Source organism: Cervus elaphus, chromosome 5 (assembly GCF_910594005.1).
Source record: "Cervus elaphus chromosome 5, mCerEla1.1, whole genome shotgun sequence".
Lineage (NCBI taxonomy): Eukaryota > Metazoa > Chordata > Mammalia > Artiodactyla > Cervidae > Cervus > Cervus elaphus.
Genome location: NC_057819.1, coordinates 56,890,227 through 56,908,245, shown reverse-complemented (window position 1 = coordinate 56,908,245; position 18,019 = coordinate 56,890,227). Strand labels below are relative to the sequence as shown.

Sequence of the window (18,019 nt, the reverse complement as noted above, 5' to 3'; positions counted from 1 at the left end):
ATGATGGGATATGTTTTTATACATTTAGTAGCTGTAGCATCCCCCGTCATGTCTGCAAAAAGCCTGAATCCATTTTGAATTAAGCTTTACTAGTGTTACTAACCACACAACTAAACATTGCTGAGTTTTTCATACCAGTGGTTTGGTGTTTGGAACTACTCTTTTCATGTCCGTGAAAAGATTATAAAGAAATGAGTATAACACGTGATAGCTGTCGTGTATATACATATATGTATATATATTTTAAAGGAGCTCCTTTTAAATTTGTCCTGAAGAGATTTTAGTTTATGTTTGTGAACTTTCCTATCTGTAAAACTGAAAGAGTAATGCAGTGACTGCTCTTTACCTGGATATTTGTAGATAATTTTATTAGCGGTTTGATGTTTGAGTCTGTGGGTAACTGGCTAATGTTAAATGAATACCTGAGCTAGTATTGTCCTGCTAATCTCATTCCTGAGTTTTATGTTGATTTTTACTCTTATCCCCCCAATTTTTCATTTTATAATGTTTTAAACCCCACAGAGAAGTTGAAAAAAAAAATGCAGTGAACATGTGGGTTTTCTTCGTACAGATTTGCTTTTAGTCATAAAAATCTCAGTTTAAGCCATTTTGGGAGTTGGATGTTAGAGTAGAAAAAGTGTGTTGAACCCGGAATCACCCTACAGTAATGGAACCTGGTTTTGGTTATGTTATAATTTTTAATCCATGTTTTGTATTACAGGCTAGAGAAAACAGTTCAAGTAGGCCAAATTGTCCTTAGAACTGTGTATCATTTGAGGGTAATGAGAAAAAGCTTTTTGTGAATGTATAATTTTAGTGTTGATGTTACTTATTTTCAGATAAGAACATTCTTCGATTCTTCTTCAATCTTGGTGTAAAGGTATTTACATTTTATCATTTTAAAGTTATTTTAAGTTAATACTGTTTTTTTTTTTTTAATACTGTTTTAAATTACTAATTCTAACCTATTGGTCAGTAACCTAAGGCTAATCTTATTTTAAGAACTAGCATTTTCAGTGCCTTACAGTTTGTTTTTGGTGGTGATTGAGGCTCCACCATTTGCCTGCTTTTCCTGTTAATTGACAGTGATTTAACCCTGTGACTTTATTTAGGGGAACAGCCTGGTAAAGTGCTCCTTGAGTCGGGTGAAAGGTCTGTACTGTGGGCCCTGGGCGAGTTCCGGAGTGTGTCGGAAACTGCCTGTTTCCGGTCATGGAACGGGGCGGTGATCTTCTCCCTGCCTCCGTTGTTGAAAGGCTGAGAGGAGGCCAGCCTTGGAAGGCAGGGCTCCCTGGCAGAGCAGAGCTTCCTGCGGGAGGTGGTCAGCCTGGAGATGGCTTGTCTTAGAAAGAGCTGGAGAGCTCTGTTCTTGTCAGTGTTGCGTTGTCTCCTGTCCGGATTCGTTTCTGTGGGTTCTGCTCTGTTAAAACACCAAGTGTTACCATGGCCTACAGACCAGTTCATAAAAACAGGCTTGATTTAATTTCTCCATCTACTAATTCATTGCCTAGTTTATATTTCTCTAGTTAATGTTGGTTGTACAACTGATTAATTAGCCAGTAATCTGGTAAATTTTTCTTTGTTTTGTTGTTTAGGCTGAACCTTTTGCGGGGCAACAATTTGGAGTATTTCATTTCATTATTTAGCCTTACCTGACTAGAGGTCTAAATTTAATCCTTGCAATTGGATTGCTCTGGGGGCTTCTGTAACCATGGTGTCCAAATGTTGGGGATCACCTACTTCTGTGCCAGCATTTTTAATGACAGAACCTGTCTAGTCTAGGTAGCTAGTGGGCTAACGGGGTCGTATACTGAGTTAGTGGTAGAGCCAGAACATGAGCAGAGGTCATTCCAAACAGCCAGCGATTGAGATGTTGGAAGTTAGAGGCTTGATTGCTGCTGGTGGTTTTTGAGATCTCTGTCACCCCAGATTCCTTCTGTGCATTTAGATCTACAGGATGGAATATTGATCACAATGGTCTGTAGGGAGGCTCATTACTGTCTCCTGTCAAGCCTCTGTAACAGGGCTGTGAGTTGGTTTCAGGCTAGGAACAAGGAATGGAGTCTTGGCAGTGACTTAATTTTATGATTCCTCTCCATGTTGTGTGTTAGAGGGGTCTTGTCTTTGGGCTGCAGTTTATGGTCTTTTCAGACGCAAGAAACTTCGCTTGAGCCCGCTCAAACTTCTTCCCCCGCAACCCCCCAATGTAGTTTACCTTACTGTTTTTTGTGTTTTTTTGTCTCTTCTAGGCATATAGTTGTCCTATGTGGGCCCCACACTCTTACCTGTACCCTCTGCATCAGGCCTACCTGGCAGCCTGCAGGATGTACCCAAAGGTCCCTGTCCCTATGTATCCTCAGAACCCGTGGTTCCAAGAAGCTCCTTCTGCTCAGAACGAGAGTGATTGTACGTGTCCAGATGCACACTTCCCCATGGAGCCCGAGGGCAGCGTGAACGGCCAGATGCCACAGGCAGAGATGGGCCCGCCCGCGTTTTCCTCACCCCTGGTCATCCCTCCGTCTCAGGTGTCTGACAGTCACGGACAGTTGTCCTACCAGGCGGACCTACAATCGGAGAACACAGGGCAGCTCCTTCACGCCGACTATGAGGAGTCGCTGAGTGGCAAGAACATGTTCCCGCAGCCGTCCTTTGGCCCGAACCCGTTCTTGGGCCCGGTCCCCATCGCACCGCCTTTCTTTCCTCACGTTTGGTATGGCTACCCTTTTCAGGGATTCATCGAGAATCCAGTCATGAGGCAGAATATCGTTCTGCCCTCTGATGAGAAAGGAGAATTGGATCTGCCCCTGGAAAACCTCGATCTCTCTAAAGAGTGTGCTTCCGTACCAGCAGCAGAGGAGTTTCCCGAGGCCGGGCGCGAGGACCCCCATGCTCCCGCTGAAGCCGGCGCCAGCAAGCCTGCCGGCCGCGCCGAGCGCTCCTCGCAGACACCGAAGGCGGAGCCGGGCTCGGCTCCCGGGCCTCCTGTCGCTGAGGGCGAGGCGCATGGCCCCGCTCAGCTTCTAAACAGAGAGAGGGAAGCTGCGCCCGCGGGCCTGGAGCCCAAAAGGACCATTCCAAGTCTGAAAGAAAAACCAGAAAAAGGGAAAGAGCCGAAGACTGCTGCTGATGCGGTCAGCGGGGCCAACTCTGTGGATAGCAGGGTGCAGAGACCAAAAGAAGAGAGCTCAGAGGACGAAAACGAGGTGTCGCACATTCTGAGGAGCGGGCGATCCAAGCAGTTCTATAACCAGACTTTCGGGGGGAGGAAGTACAAGAGCGACTGGGGCTATTCGGGCCGCGGAGGGTACCCGCACGCCCGAGGCGAGGAGTCCTGGAAGGGGCAGCCGAGCAGGAGCCGTGACGAGGGCTACCAGTACCACCGGAACGTCCGCGGCCGGCCCTACCGGGGGGACAGGAGGAGGTCGGGGATGGGGGACGGCCATCGGGGACAGCACACCTGATGTGTTGCTGCCGTACTTTAGAGTGGAAGCCATTGCTTAGGTGGAATGTCTGAAGGCTTTAAAAAAACAAAAAAAACCAATAAAAACCCAAATTGGAACGCTCTCCTCCCCTCCCCCCTTACCTTCACTCTCATTCTGGACAGGAGATTTTGGATATGTGTTCAGGGGGCAGGTGAATTCCTGGTGTTGCCATTTTTCTGTGTTCAAAACCTGTCTATTTATCAGGTGACTGCCCCTATAAAAAGTAAAAGTATTTTTTATAAACAGCTTAATATGAACCATTATAGATTTAGTGTTTGATTTTTGTTTTTCCTTATATAAGTTTAATTTCAGATGTTGGAAACGTGTGCTTTGTAGTGTTTACTAAAGTGACAAAATACACCATTCGACACACTATAGATTCCAAAACATAACATCGCACCAAATAGAAACGTATATTTTATTATGCAATGCCTTAGTCATAAACTGGGCTCAAACAGGTCTTAGCCTAAAACACTGTTGTCTTTTGAAACGCTTCCAACCCAAAGGCCTTTCATCTCAATATCTGTCAAACTTGAATGATGTCTTCTCTTTAATATTACACATAAGGCAGCCTATTAACCTGTGTCTTAGAAATGTTGTATATAGTTCTTTTAATATTCATAGGGTATATTTTTGAATTTTGGTGAGTATTTGTTGAACTTGAGATTGCATACAAGAATAGATGTTTAAGAAATCATAGGAAATCTAATGAAATGGCTGTTCCCACCAAGAATTCTTAGCACTGGTGTAAATATCATGGTGCCTACTCGAAAGAAATGTAGATGCTATGCATTTTGAAAATAATCTGCATCTGTTAAAACTGCAGAAGTTTTTTAATGCCACTTTAACACTAATGCACTGACAGATTTAAATATTTTGTGAGAAGAAATGTTAAAAAAATTTTTAGCCTGACAGGTTTCTATAGAGTTACTGTGTTTCGTTTTTCTCTTTTGCACCATCAGTTTATGCGTACCACTTGACACTTGCATGTTCAATTTGTCTCGGCTGGAACTATTGTACAAAAAAGGATGATTGTGACTTTGAGTTCTTTTTCTAGAGGATGCTGCTAGACTGTGGATTTGCTTTGCATCGTGTAGCTTGTTGCCCCTTGGTAATATGTCCTTGATCCCACTTCCTTCCTGTCTCTGCAGTATTCATTTAGAAGTTCCCTCTGCATGGTGCACTCTGCTCCCATTGGGAGATTCGAGTCTCTGAATTAACACAGTATTCATTCATCTATGTTACTGTGTAAAAAAATTGCTGTAGCTTGTATTTCTTATTTGTACATATCAATGTGAAATTCTACCCTTTTTTATGTTCTCCTTTGATCAGGAAGTTTGAGTGCTATGCAAATAATGTAGTTAATTTCTCTTTGCATGCCATGTGTAGTACACCTAGCCAAAAGTAGTTTTGTTTTTTTTTTAAAAGCAAATTACTTTATTATTTTTTTTTTTTAAAAAGCAAATTACTTTAAAAGCAGATACAATTCACTTGAATTTGACAAGCTGAAGCAGATGAGTTTTCTGGGTTCTCTGCTAACCTACGGGAATGTTTGGATGCCAGCTCGGCTCAGTCAATCTCCGCTGTACTGTAATAATGGTTATTTACCTCTTTGTTTTAATTACCTGATGTCTGTGTAACTGCTGATTTGAGTAGTGATTCGTGTGTAGATATTTTGTAACATAGGATTTTAGAGAGCACTTTGAAAGATAACATTTTATTGTGATGGTGCTTGGTAGAAATTTGTAGACTGGGATTGTTGTGTGGAAAAGAAAAAGATTCTTGAGAGAACCTGTTGAAAGGAATTTCTGTTGTCACCTTCTAAGCCAGAAAACTCTGGAAGGTACTGCTTAAGAATTTTTTTTCTTGGTCACCATCAACATTTGTTATGGAATGAGAAGATGAGAGGGTCCTCCACTTTCAGCTCATGCTTTTACATGTAAGATTAGCTTACCTGATCATTTTAATGAAAATTACATTAGCTATAGTGACGAGATTTAAAAGTTCGGCAGTGTAGGTTTGATCTCAGGAGTCCCCCCCCCAAAAAAAAATTCATTCTGTTCCTGTGTCCTTTGTTTTCTTGACTGGGATTTGATCTCAGTTTCTTCTGGAAATGTTTTAAAATTGGATAGGAAAGAATACTGTTTGGTTTCTTCACTGTCATTCTGTCTTACCTCAGTTGAGTAATGGAATACTCTGTAGTTCCTGAAGGAAATGCCGAGTTGCTTCCTGTTTGCCATCCTTACCTCCAGGATGTGGTGGAAACAGTGCTGAGGGAGAACTCGAGCAGTTGCTACTTTAGTCAGTGACCTCTGGAATAAGAAGAAAGAACTCTGACTTTTGATTATTAGGTTTTAAAATTCTCAGTCTTTGCAGGAAGGTCTGTTTTTCCTTTGGGTTTGATTTTGGTGGATCAGTCCAGGGGTTTTGCCTTATGCTGAGGTCAAACTAGGGCCAAGCAAGCTTTGTCCTCCTCCATTTTAACTGAGTTATATGGTATGTTGACATAAGATAAAAATGTTTCAGAGAAAAGCAAAAGCTTAGAAGTGAGAATCATTTGTACTTCAAGTTGGAAATTATGGAACTTACTCTCTTAACGATCATACACATTTTGAAGAACAAATGTTTAGCATGACCAAAGCTCACTTCTCATTTTTGTTGGCTTTTGCTAAACTTGATTCCAGCCCCTTTCCTTTTAGTATTGTGTGTGTTTCTTCTCTTCATCTCCTCTCAGATAGATCTTCAGTTCTTGTTCCACATACCCCTTGGCGGCAGGATGCTGGCATCTGGGTAGTTCTCATCCTGTTGTTCCCTGTTAACCTGTGTGTGCGTTTTCACGGCTGACCTAAGCTCAGACCCTGCTGGGGCCTGGCCGGAGTAGGTTTTCCCTACTGATATGTCATCATATTTGCTGCCAACTCTATATTCTTGCAGTGCGTTTCCTTTGTGACTCAAGGTTGAATAATGCCTGTGAACTGCAAACTTGCTTATGATTGACTTGGTGCAATAAAGTTCCTTTCTAACCATTTCTGGTTTAGAAAACATTCAGCCATCCTAGAACTAGCAATATTTATTTATGCCTCATTTATTTTACCTTAGTCTTTCACTTATGGGTACTAAGCAAGGTCCATTTTAGTGTAGCTGAAAAGAATGCATATTTGGCTACACTATTTCTGTTTACTGTATTTTGCTTCCTATTTAATGTCTAAATGCTATTGTGTTGTTTCAGATCTTAATAATGGCTCAGTTCCAGTATGTCAGTTTCAAAGAACTAAGGTTTTGCTGTTAGTGTAAGCCACTTACTCTCCCACTAACTGGGAATTCCCACTAATTTAGGTTTTTTTCTCCCCTGAAATACAAATTTTAGAAAATCCTACAAGAGGGGTGGGTGCATGTCTTAATGCTGGGAAACAGCAACTTTGGGGTTGAATTTACTTGAATGGATAAAAAATTGCATTGTTACAGAGCTAGAAAAAAATTTATGTATGAAAAATGATAATAGCCTTACACTGAGTACAAATAATACTTAAAGCATGTGAAGATGTGATTATTTGTGATGTTACTTGTAAAAAAAAAAAGTATATATACATCTTTTGAAGTGTTGAAAGGAAAATAGTACTTTATATTCTTTATCATATCACTTTTTGTAAGTGTTGAATATATTCCTGTTTATTTTTCTATGTTCTGTTTTGTAGCCTTAAGAAGTGTTTCAAACATATCTGAATGTATAAAATAAGAGTAAATGCCCTACATGGTGTGATGCTGCATTATATATAAAACTGTGTGCATATATTAAATTTTGTCTCTCGATTCTGCTTGTGATTCTTTGGCTCTAGGGTTTTAAGCAGTAATATATAATATAGCATATAAATCTTAGGAGGAATAAGTGAAATTCTGAAGTTAAGAGTTTACATGACTTTTAATCCAGTCAGAAAATAGTATGTGCAATTAAACACCACGTGGGATTTATAATCTTTGGGGTAAGTACTGTTCTTTTCCTTACATTACATGTATAATAAAGCTAGGGTCATGTGACTAGGGAGTGGTAGAATTTAGGTTTGAACCTAGCACCAACTGGTTTGAGAGCTAGTCCTATTCTTTCTCAGCAGTCATTAAATGAAATGGGAATGTATAGAATATCTGTGAATAATTTGTAGGTTAAATGAATTTTTAAGTTAGATAAAGCATTGTTTGAAAGTTCTATTTGAAAATGTAGCCAGTATACTTACTTTGAAGCCCAAGTTTCTACTTTTCTCCTAACTGAATTAAGTGCAGTTCTAGGGAATGATACAAGAATGTGAATAAACTGCAAAAGAGGAAGTAAGTACAAATTCTGTTCACAGACCCTAACTAATTGATAAGCTCTACCAAAAGTGAATCATGCACTCCTCAGAATCGTCAAGCTACAGATGTTGGTATGAGTGTCAGTTTTTTAGATTGATCCTTTGAGTTCATTAATGAAACTGAGGCTTAAAAATCAGCTTTCTAAAATACATGTCATTACTATGATCACATTTATTTTCCACATTTAGAAAAAATCTTAGGGATATTAAGTACAGAAAACAGTGTGGTTCTTAGGGCCTCATATCTCTTCAAATGTTACATAAATACTGAACTAGGAAATTATTAACGGATTCCAGTAAAAAATCTTTGTAGTAAGCTAGTTTTTTAAAAAGAAAAACTTTGGCTTTGGATTAAATGCCTTCAGCTAGACTAAGAAAGTAATGCTGTTTTTAGTACCTACCTAGGATATACCTCTTACTAGTAGTGTAACTTAGTCCTTTATACTTTCATATGTTCATAAGTCGGGGGCCAAAAATGGAGACTAGAAACCAGAGGTACAGACATGAAATGACACAAGGCTCTGCTCCAAGAGGGGACAGATGTACATGGTTGCCAGTCTCATTAGGTGAAGATGTATAGATACAGGAGGCAGACTCAAGGCATGTGCAGTTGGGAGCTGGAACTCCTACATTTGCATTCACATCAGGAGCACCCCTGGAGAAGGAAATGGCAACCCACTCCAGTATTCCTGCCTGGAGAATCCCATGGACAGAAGAGCCTGGCCAGTTACTACAATCCATGGGGTCACAGGAGTCAGACACAACTGGCTACACCACCACCAGGAGCACCCCAGTCAAAGGGGCAATAGTGGTAACTAAACATTTCCTATAGACAAGCCTCTCCTTGCCTGGTTTCCAGATTCTTAAGGAAAAAACAAAAACCCACTTGACAATGTAGTCATACTTGTTTAGTTAGGTTTGATGTCCGGGAATCTGCAAGCTAAGATGAAAAGTGGTTCTGAGCTGGTCATTCAGTCCCCTGGCACAAGTAAATGGGAAGCCTTTGAAGAGACCTCAGAGCCAAGGTTCTGACCTCAAGAGAAATCCTTGAGTTTTATCAGCTTACTCAGGGATTTGTTCTAAGAAATCTGGAAGGAATGTGGCTGCTGGCACTGTGTGGTGTTTGATGGCAGGGCTAGGATCCTTGTGACTTTCTCAGCAGTTCCCTTTCGTCACCTTGTGGGCACAACACAGCCACAAAAAGGTGTACCAGATACATCTCTCTTATTAGAAAAGCAAAAGGACTTCCAGAAACTCCAAGAGGCTTCTCTTTCAGCTTATTGGCTAGAAGTGGTCAACATGGCATGCTGAGCTGCAAGCAACTAGGATATACGAAGAGAACTGTCATGATGGCCTTAGCCCAATTACGATCCACTGGCTGCAGCTGGGCACACTGCTTATCCTACCAATTAGGCAAGGAAGGAGGTACTGGTGAGCAATAATAAAATGAAAATTAAAGAATTATAAGCTGCTGAACTGATTGATAATTCTGTTTCTCCAACTGCTTTTCTCATTTATTCCTACTCAGACCATGTAAAAACTTCTACCTTAAATCTTGAAGGCACTGAAAGTTCACTACACTCTTGCCTGCATTATCTTTTCCTCTCACTAAGCTCTTGGGTGCCCATGCTGATACCTGACATCTGACATTGTCTTCTGGTTCACGTGGATTATTTTAGCATCTTTATAGGTTCTATTTCCTTGGCAGCTGCCTCTATTGTAGCCCTTTCTGACCCTCCAACCCAGAACGCTCTTCAGAACCATGTGGTACTCATATCTCACCAGACAGTGGGGTTGAGGGCTTGACATATATGTACATGAAATACTAACGAGGGAGTGAAATCACTTAACCAAGTAAGTAGTTACCTAGTCTTCCTATAGAAACACAGAGTTTCTCTGATGAGTAGATTGATTCCTTCAATACAGTAGGCAAAACTACATGTCAGACACCAAACTACACTGAATTTGTAGGCAAGAGAAGGTACTGGACTTCAAGATGCTATGGTGTAAAATTAGGTTAAGTTGCATATACACTACTTTTATAGAATGCTACATGCTTCGTTAACTATAAACAGTTGATATGCACAAAATATAAAATTCAAAAGGCAATAGGTGTGTGTATATGTTTCCTTTGTTCTCTGTTCCTAACCATCAAGTTATCCTTCTCAAAAACATTGTTTTTGAGTATCTCTTTTTGTATTTTAGTACTTTGTGTATTTTCATAAATAGTGGTGTCTTATAATAAACTTAGGTTGCACCATGCTTTTTTGCTTAGAAATTTTTTCTAATCAGGATATAATGATATAATTGAGCAGTCTCATTCTTTTTAGGAGAGCTAACATCTGCACTGAGGTATTTGAGTTGGTAATAGATTTTATAAAACACTTGTGTTAATATTTTAAGTCCTTTTCTATTGCTGTACAAAATTTTAAGTAACATTGAATTCCTTTTTAAAATTTTCATTTACATGAAAAATAATAAACTGATATATATTCTATATCAGTAAAAAGTAGAAAGAACTGGGCTCTTATATCAAAAATATTTTTAAGGACATAGTACAGAATAAGTAAATAAAAATAGCTTTTGTCTTATTTTATTCAATGTATTTGAATAATCATTCACAAGTTTAACCTATCCTTAAAAATAGGCACTACTAATTTTAATATAATCCCATTTATGTACAAAGCAAACCCTTTACATATTCACACTTAGTTAAAAAGCATGAAAGGATATATATTATTAAACAAACACTGATAACCTCTGGGAGGGTAAAATGAAGGGAAATCATAATTCTTTATTCCATTTATTTCTGTATATTTGAAATTTTCACAACAAACATTATAGATTACTCACATAAATTAATTTTTTAAAAGGCCTAATGGGTCTTAGTTAAACCACTTTCCACCAACTGTTTGCATATTAATTAAAGCTTCTGTAGTTTACAGGGAGCTCTAAAAGCTTTTCTATGTCCTAAACTCCTTTCCCACTTGTAGTATAAGTTAGTCCCAGTTCAGGGCACTAGGCAGAAGTATACTTGAAAGTGGTTTCACACTACAGGTATGCCACTGTTCAAGAAATCTAGATCAGTTTTTAGAACTCCCGCTACACACTATTTAGAAAAAAAAAAAGTCAAACAGATTTAGATAGTATCTTCTATATTCAAAACCCAGAAATAAATATATTTGGTACCAAGGGATATTTTGTATTGCTAACTGGGGACTGGGGACTCCTTGGTGGTATTGTTGCCTTTAGGAGAGTGGCTCACAGTCCTTGGTTGCCCATCAGAAATCTGTGGAAGTTTAAAAACACATAGATGCTTAGGGACCAACTCTATAAAGATTTTGAGCCTGTACTGTACTTTTAAGGGAAACAGACATTCTTTAAAATACTTTTTCCTAAATCTTCATCGGTGATTACACAAAGGTATGTTTAAAGAATGACATTACCTTGAGAATAATTACAGAATATAGAATCTTATGGAATGGTACATCTAATTCAGAATCAAGTTAGGTTTTTTTTTTTTTGGGTGGGGAAGAGGAAGGTGTGTTGAAATGATTTTTTTTTTGCTCAAGATATTTATAAGCACCAAAAACATTGTAAACAATGCTAAAGTTGGTAATAGTTTGTTTCCAGCAGTGGTGTTCTGCAGTAATCTTCCTTTGAAAGTCTAAACATACTGACAATTTAATGCAAAGACTGAAAACAAATAAATATAATCCTGATGTTTATTTATCAAATTTAATCAGTGAAGTCATCAACTGGATTTTAAAATAAGGGCAGTATCATTATAATGGCATATTTGGCAAACCATGTAAGTGCAGAAACCTTTTTCAAGATTTTTAAAAGGGGCAACACTGCTCAGCATTTAGTACATGAATATATAGTAAACCTACTGAAAATCTTTCTATACATTATGGAAACCTGGAGGTAATTTGTATGCTTGAAATGTCTTCATTTTACAATGTTATGCACAAAAAGGGTTCTACCATCAAAATCAGAAAAGTGACATTTTCTGTATTCAGACTACCATTTACAACACAACTGGCTTTTGATGTTACAGTAAGTAAATTATACTTCAAGCTCTAGAGCATGTGGTGTATAAAACCTGATTTAAATTTTATATGACAAAAATTCCAATAAATGTTTCTCTTTATAAATGGCTTATCAATATTCTCAGATTCACTTTAATCATCCAAGAAAAAGTAGTTTCCACTCTTCTTTTGTTCTACATCCTAAAAAACAAAGAGAAGCAAACAGAAATCAACAAACACAGATGCAACAGAAATCAACACCATTCTCCGGTATGCCACGGTTGGGTTCCCACAGTACTACCAGTGCTTCCAGCAGCATCACACAATCTCCTCTGCACTCACCAGCTGCTTCTGGAAATTTCTCATCCCACTGCTCAAAGACAAGGTTACTACTCTGCTATCCACCTCCACTACCTACCAAAGACACCTTCCTTGGTGCATACCTCACACAAAATTCCTTTACATAAAATACTTTACACATTCAAAATTTTGCTATACAAAATTCTGTTTGCAAAAAAGCTATTAAATTCCATTTTCATCCTTTTAACTTTAAGCTCCTGATAAAAATGTAACCGTGTCAGTTTGGGAACTGCCTAGTATACAAAATGCATATAAAAATTTTTCCCAGTACCATTTGCAGACTGGCCAGTAATGATCCATCCACCTATCTGCCTAGCAGCTCCCTTATTAGAACTCAGGTGTGGTTGTCTAGGATGAATTGATACAGAGACTATCCTGAATAAGTGTACCTGGGGACTGAACTGAGTCTCTACCCAAGAAAATGGCAACACAAAGGGTAAGGCTTCAGAAGAGATTCTTATGAAAGTGCTCTAAAATTTAGTTCCTTTCTTCTGCTTAATTAACTTTTTAAAACTAAGGAACTATTCAGTTTTAAATTTCATTATCCTGGCTAGAGAATAAACATTTATAAATAAAATATTATAGTGAAGGCTAAAGGCATCCAGACACTGTGTTAGGTGCTTAAGAGTAAGTGATATGCACTGTGCCTCTTGCTTTCCAAGGGCTCACACTTGAGGAGCAAAGCGAGGGGAATAAAATATGAAAGGGCGACGGCTAGAGTGCCATGAAACAGAAGCCGTGCTCTAAGGATGCATTCATTGCAGGCATACTAGAAACACAGAAACGCTTTTTTAGTTTTCATTTTTCTTTGGGTGATGAAGAAATGACTGCTTTCTAAAAACCATATTTAAATCAAGTATAGGGTGCATAATTACTTTATATACCACAAAGGAAATAAAACTGCTGATTAAAAGACTGCAGATTTAACCAAATTTTTTGTTTCATTGTTTAGAATGTAATGTTCACTGAAGACGACTATTTAGACTCTTAAAATATACATTTTAATCATGTTCTTATGTAAGCACAAAAAATGCGTAAAAAGCTGTAAAAACTTCTCTATTTCAAGTGTAATTTCCCTGAAAACACTTTAAGTGGCAAGTGCCCTCAACACAAGTGGTACGATGGGTGTGACTCAAAGAGCTAATGCAGCAGTGGCAGCTCTGTCACAGGTGCTGCCTTCCAGACTGACGTATGCCATCAGAGACTAAACGCGAAAAACATGAATCTCAGAACTGAGGAAATGACAGAATTTTAATGACACAGTCTTCAATTCAAAACATACTTTTCAACTATTTACACTGAGAAATTATCCATGATTTGAGATAACTTTTTTACATACCTTAATTGAATTGAGTTTGTTTATTCTTGGCCTATAGTTGTTTGGGTCTCTTCTGAATGTAATTTCAAGCTGAGACAAAAATTTATTCATGCCAGCCAAAAGGGTTTGAGGACTAGGGTGAAAAACAGAATCTATCAATTACAACTGATTTTTACCCTTCCCCCAATTTAATTGCTTTTTAGGAAGAAGAATATTAAGAACTGTTTCCTCTAATTCCTCAATCATAGATCATCTCAATAATAGTATAATCACAGTATATTATAAATCTATATTCAAAAATGTCTTTGCTTCAATAATTTGGCTGTATTTTTGTGCAAAACAAACACAGTTTAAAATGTTTCTGGTATGGAAAAAAACATTTAGCCAAAAGTACTACTTTAGAAAAATTAGGTGATTGCAGAATTTCAAATCTAAGACTTTTAGGGGAGAAGAAAACTTAACAGAGAAGGTACAATTATGTTAGAAATTTGGCACTAAAAAGACTATGTACAACATAATGATTTTTAGTAATAATTCCTTTCAAAATTTCCATACTATTTCTATACTAATCATTTTTTCTCACCTAAACTACTACTAAAATCATCCTAAATCATATCATACTTGTGGAACATTTCAAGTATTTTTTAAATACAAAGAGAGGATCATTATTTGAAGGCTTCCCTGGTGGCTCAGATGGTAAAGAATCCACCTGCAATGGGGAAGACCTGGGTTTGATCCCTGGGTTGGGAAGATCCCCTGGAGAAAGGAATAGCTACCCACTCCAGTATTCTGTCTGGAGAATCCCATGGACAAAGGAGACCGGCAAGCTACAGTTCATGGGACTGCAGACTTGGACATAGCTGAACAACTAACACTTTCACTTTTCTTTTCACATAGTCTAAGAAATTTCCCTAACAAAGTACATTATTTTCAATAATTGACAATTTTATATTAAAAAAAAAAAAGAATTTTAAGAAGTTTACTTAAGTACTTTTATTTCTTGGATGAATTATTCAAACAGCAAATCCATTCCTCCCTAAACCAGGAAACATTGCGTTATAATCACATGAACTTACTGTTTTTATAGGTCAAATGGTTGAATGTCTGTAATTTCATACAGTTCAACCTAATAAGATTTAAGCACTAAAAGCATAATAAGTTTCTCATTAAAAAAAACTTTCTCATAAACTGTGAAAGTTAGGCTTTATATTTCAAGTGCTCTCTATCAAGCCAATAAGGAGAAATGAAAGAAAAAAGAGAGGTAAAATCATTCATTTTATACTTGGCTGTACATTTATACCAGATATTCAGGAGATAGTAAGCTTTACCACTAACATTGTAAATTGGGCAAATCACGTACCCAAATAATGAAGCAGACAAAACATAACCAGAAAGAGAAGGTGAGGGGCCCAAAGCTCTGCATCCTTATTCCCCTGGGTCAGTGCTATACCAGTCTAAAACCCACTGTTCTAATCAGTGTCATCCAAGATGGTATATGAATAATCTTGGGAGTTACAAAATCACTTCAAGAGTTTTCCTTATTAAAAATTAAAATAGTATGACTAATGTTTATATGCTGATTGGAAAAGTGTTGGAACTTATAATCAGGTTGAATGGTTTAGAAAATAGTTTACCTGTTTGCAACTGTGTTCTTGGATGGAACACCATCAAAAACAATGACTCGATCTGCTAGATAGGTGGCCATGATGAAGTCATGTTCCACAACAAAGGCTGTCTTCTTAGCATGGAGTATGAAACTAAAACACATGATTTTGAAATCTTAGTTTTGTATCATCAAATAGTCAAATGGTATATTAAGCACCTAGTACACATGATCACATGTAATAGTTTTATGAGCGGGATATTACCGTTTGACAACTCGAGCAGCCATCAATCTTTGCTCGGAATCCAAATATGCAGATGGTTCATCAATTAAATAGACATCAGCAGGTTTGCCCAAACAAAGAGCTAATGCTACTCGCTGCAGTTCACCACCAGATAATGTCTGCACCTATTTGCAGAAGAAGTTCAGTAAACCATGTAGAGATACCCACCATTTAAAATGATAAAACAACAAAAATTATTTTAAGAGTACCTCTTGATCGATGATGTTTTCAATTTGCAGAGGCTTCATTACATCAGTCACAAACTGTGGATGAGTGTAAGCATCTCTGATCTTTTCATGCAGTAGCTGGCGAACACTTCCCTGTTTTTAAGGGAAAAGTATTCAAATTTTATTTCAGTACAAAACTACTCTGATTATGCACCTTGACAAAGTTAAGCCACACAGCAAAAGTGTAACAATTTGTTGCCAACAGATATCCATAGTATTTTGACACTTATCTATCAGCTAGGGCACGTTTTGAGATTTAAAAAATTAAAAACCCATCACATCCAAGTAAAAAAAATAAAGCAATAATCTTAAAATCTGAAAGAAATAAATGACTGCTTCAATGGAGAATTCATTAGACTAGGACTACTTCTAAAGGTCAATATGTGTATCAAGTAATCTTAGGCAATCTGGGAGGTAACACAAAATGTGCAACAGTATGACAGGGATGAACATAAGATGTCTTGAGCAATTAAACAGCTAAGTTTATAGAGAACATCAATGATGAAATTTTTAATGTAAGCCAAGTCATCATAAATATTTTCAATATGAGTACTGAGGTACTGAAGTTAATAAATAAGTTCATTACCACACCTGCAGAAATCAAAGGAAGTTAATTTCACAATGTTTTAAGTCTCATCCATATCGTAATATATATCAGTGTCTTCTTTTTATGGCTGAATAACAGTGGCTCTACTGTTTTTCGTTCCTACCAGCAATCTACGAGGTTCAAATTTCTCTATATCCTCAGCAATACCTGTTCTTGTCTGATTGAAGTCATTTTAGTGGGTGTGATGTGGTGTCTCAGTGTGGCTTTAATGTGCATTTCCCTTATGACTAACAATGCTGAGCATCTTTTCATGTGCTTATTGGCCATTTGTTTCCTTTCTTTGGAAAAATGTCTATTCAAATCCTTTGTGCATTTAAAAATCGAGTTTTAGGAGTTCTTTATATATTCTGGATATGAGTACCTTATTAGATATATAATTTGCAGACAGTTTCTCCAGTCTTGTGGGTAGCCTTTCACTTTCCTGATGTCATTTGCACCGCCAAACACATTAGGTTTTTGAAGATTTATTTTGGAAAAAGATGCCAAACAGACTTAAAATAGTTTTCCCAGTAGTGGAAATGAAATTAAGGACTATAGTAGTCTTAGTATCTTCCTTAGCCACCTTATTACACCTGTGTGTGTGCGCTCAGTTGCTCAGTCGCTCAGTCATGCCCAACTCTGTGACCACACGGACTGTAGCCCACTAGGCTCCTCTGTCCATGGGATTTGCCAAGCAAGAATACTGGAGTGGGTTGCCATTTCCTTCTCCAGGAATCTTCCCCATCCAGGGATCAAACCCTTGTTTCCTGCATTGGCAGGTGGATTCTTTACCACTGAGCAACTTGGGGGGCCCTGGACAGAAAGTGATTTGGAGAAACATTCTGATACAGTTTAAGAGTAATGCTCTAGGTATATATACACATAAACTCTTCTTTAATAATAATAATAAAAAAAAATACCAGTATAACTCACGGTTGATTTGGGACTGATTTTCTGTGGCTTATAACTGACATTTAGAACTGGAACTTCCCCTGCAAAATAATGCAAATAAATAAGACACTGAAAACTGCTCAGATCTTTAGAGTCTACTACATGGAAAAGAGTAAAAAAAAACAACACTACAACAGTACCTCCTTCATCAGGTTTAAGCCTTCCAGCAAGCATTCTGATAAATGTCGTTTTACCAGTACCTGGCAACACAAAACAAATTGATTTGAAAAATGTTTCACATTTAGAGTAAATCACTATGCATTACTGGGTTGTAACTGGAAAACTAGTTTTGAAAAAAATATACTGACACTACAGAATTCTGAAGGCTACATAGAAAATTACTTGAACTTTCATGATCCACCTCTCAAGTATCATTCTAAATTCCTTAGGAGGAATACATACTATTTAAAGTTTATAACTGCCATTTTAATAAAAGGATCTTATAAAGTCTTGGGTTAGTTCTTGAAAGACTTTTTTAGCTAAAGTATCGATGAACACAATTTATTGTTAAAACAGGACAATAACTGTTATGATTGACACTGTCATCACAAAGGCCATTTAACATGGAATATTTAATTGCAACCAAGCTAAAGACTAATACACTAACTATAGACTGATATATTGCAACAATCTTCAGAAAGTTTCTTCATCCACAGTTTTGTAAGTTGTAAGCATAAAATTCCAAAATCATCTCAAAATCAGCTCATAATCATCTCAAAATCAGCAGCACTCAAAATCATCTCATAACTATGACAATAACCTATTGTTTAAAAATGTCAGTAATATAACTATTTAAAAGTTGCAAGGAAAACATTTTAAACTAGACTGCTTTAGA

The 18,019-nt window shown here is 37.6% G+C and overlaps 2 protein-coding genes across 3 annotated transcripts in view; one reads left to right on the top strand and one right to left on the bottom strand.

The window, feature by feature from the left end:
• Nucleotides 1-4,922, top strand: part of OTUD4 (OTU deubiquitinase 4) — a 39,566-nt gene extending 34,644 nt beyond the window's left edge. For both annotated transcript variants that reach the window (XM_043902522.1, XM_043902524.1), the window contains exons 20-21: nucleotides 840-880; nucleotides 2,250-4,922. In XM_043902522.1, the coding sequence (XP_043758457.1) occupies nucleotides 840-880; nucleotides 2,250-3,461 (1,253 nt within the window). In that variant the 3' untranslated portion in view covers nucleotides 3,462-4,922. The remainder of the gene's footprint in view (nucleotides 1-839; nucleotides 881-2,249) is intronic.
• Nucleotides 4,923-10,614: 5,692 nt separating this feature from the next.
• Nucleotides 10,615-18,019, bottom strand: part of ABCE1 (ATP binding cassette subfamily E member 1) — a 29,703-nt gene continuing 22,298 nt past the window's right edge. The window contains exons 12-18 of the mRNA XM_043902525.1: nucleotides 17,325-17,384; nucleotides 17,167-17,225; nucleotides 15,630-15,740; nucleotides 15,403-15,545; nucleotides 15,169-15,291; nucleotides 13,556-13,667; nucleotides 10,615-12,057 (exon numbers count right to left, since the gene is read on the bottom strand). Of these exons, the coding sequence (XP_043758460.1) occupies nucleotides 12,010-12,057; nucleotides 13,556-13,667; nucleotides 15,169-15,291; nucleotides 15,403-15,545; nucleotides 15,630-15,740; nucleotides 17,167-17,225; nucleotides 17,325-17,384 (656 nt within the window). The 3' untranslated portion in view covers nucleotides 10,615-12,009. The remainder of the gene's footprint in view (nucleotides 12,058-13,555; nucleotides 13,668-15,168; nucleotides 15,292-15,402; nucleotides 15,546-15,629; nucleotides 15,741-17,166; nucleotides 17,226-17,324; nucleotides 17,385-18,019) is intronic.